At 39.4% G+C, this 1,975-nt stretch overlaps 1 protein-coding gene across 1 annotated transcript; it reads right to left on the bottom strand.

Moving 5' to 3' along the window:
- Window positions 1–502: 502 nt before the first annotated feature.
- On the bottom strand, window positions 503–1,708 carry LOC131160790 (uncharacterized). Its single transcript, XM_058116674.1, has one exon. The coding sequence runs from the start codon at window positions 1,706–1,708 to the stop codon at window positions 503–505; it is 1,206 nt and encodes a 401-aa protein (XP_057972657.1).
- Between the last annotated feature and the right edge of the window lie 267 nt (window positions 1,709–1,975).

The raw sequence follows: 1,975 nt of genomic DNA, 5'->3' as shown, positions 1-1,975 counted from the left end.
TCTTAAATCCCAATCTTCCAAAAGGGACAAGCAAAATATTACATCTTGACAGTATATAGATCAAAATTTTCATACGTAGCACTGTATACATGTCTTTGTATCACATGGATTAGCTCCATAGTAGAAATGGAGTGGTTCTCAAACTTGCCTCTATTACGGAAATGCCAAATAAAATACACACATGTAGCAAATCCAATCTTCTACCCTGCAGCAATAAGACCATTCCTTTGGCCTCTTTATGAAGCCATTTTGCAGCAACTCTAATGGTTGTCATGGCTCTAGTAATACCCAGCCAGCTTCTAATACCATTCCAGACTTCAGCAGTGAATTTGCATTTGAAAAATAAGTGATCCAAGGATTCAGGATCAGTGTTGCAGAAGGTGCATAACCGATCAATTCGTTCATCTATCAGCTTGTCACAGGTAAGGAGCTTTGCTTTCAAACCCAGCCAAAGGCAGATTGAGTGTTTAGGGAGAATGCCCCCGTACCAAACCTCCCTAGTCTAGGGCACTTTATGCCCTTTAGCTCTCCAGAATTCATAGCTAAGTTTGCCTCTGTTCTCCCACTTACTCAGCATATCAACAGCAGCATCAATACCACCACAGTTCACCACCAGCTGATCTCTAATAGTTAACAGTTTCTTGAATAAAGGGGAGTTATTCTTCGCTGCAGAGATGTTCCAAATGCTTGAATCAGTTAAATACATATAATATATCCACTTTGTCCAGACTGAGTCCTTCTTGGAGTGGATATTCCAAAGTGCTTTAGACAACAAAGCAATATTCCATATATTGAGATCAAACACACCCAGGCCCCCCTCAGTTTTAGAGAGACATATCTCTCTCCAAGCCACCAAAGGTTTCCTCCTACCTCCCCACAAAAAGACTCTGTATAATTTAACAATCTGGTTCAAAACATTAAGGGGGAAGGGGAAGATGGCCAGCCAGAAGCATTCCACCCCTTGGATTATGGAGTTAATGATTTCCAACTTCCCAGCATAGGAGAGGGTATGGCACGGCCACCCCTTGAACATTCCAGCAATTCTGTTAATAAGTGGAGAGTAATGAGCAGCATTCAATCTAGAAGAAAGAAGGGGGATACTCAAATACTTGAAAGGAAACGCACCCAGCTTCATACCAGATAAATTAGATATATTTCCCAGCTCTTCTTGCCAATTACCAGCATGATACAACTCTAATTTCAGCAGATTTACTGCCAAGCCAGAGCAATTCAAAAATTCGTTCAAGTAGTTCATTAGGTACCTCACAGAAGGTAAGTCACCCCTTGAGAACATCATTAAGTCATCTGCAAACACCAAATGAGAAAGCCTAAGAGCTTCACACTTGGGATGGAATTTAAAATTAGACTTACTCTCCACAGATTTCAGCAGTCTTGAAAGATATTCAACATATATCACAAAGAGCAATGGGGAGAGGGGGTCACCCCGTCTCAAAACTTTACTGCCTTTAAAAAAGTCAAAAAATCTACCATTAAGGGAAATGGAATAGGAGGTAGTAGTGACACATTCCATAATCCATGAAATCATCTCAGCTGGGAATCTTAAGTGAATAAGCATCTCCTTGAGGAAAGGCCAAGCAGCTGAATCATAAGCCTTTTTTAGATCAATTTTCAACAAACATCTAGGGCATATTCTCCTTATTGCATAGCCTCTAACTAGTTCTTGTACCATATATATATATTCAACCATACTCCTTTACTTAATAAACACAGCTTGTGCGGGATTAATTAAATCTCCTAGGACTGGTTTGATTCTTTCAACAATAATCTTGGATATGACTTTGTAGATTACATTACAGTAGGAAATCAGTTTGAAATCATTAACTGAAGTGGTATGGTTGGATTTAGGTATTAGAGCAATAGCCGTATGATTAATCTACTTTCGCAATCTCCCATTCTTGAAAAATTCCTTCACAGTAAGGGTGAAGTCATTGCCAATTATGTTCCATGCACTTTT

The sequence above is a fragment of the Malania oleifera genome, chromosome 7, assembly GCF_029873635.1.
Source record: "Malania oleifera isolate guangnan ecotype guangnan chromosome 7, ASM2987363v1, whole genome shotgun sequence".
Classification (NCBI taxonomy): domain Eukaryota; kingdom Viridiplantae; phylum Streptophyta; class Magnoliopsida; order Santalales; family Ximeniaceae; genus Malania; species Malania oleifera.
The sequence above is the reverse complement of the archived record's forward strand: the minus strand, read 5'-3'. Positions and strand labels throughout refer to the sequence as shown.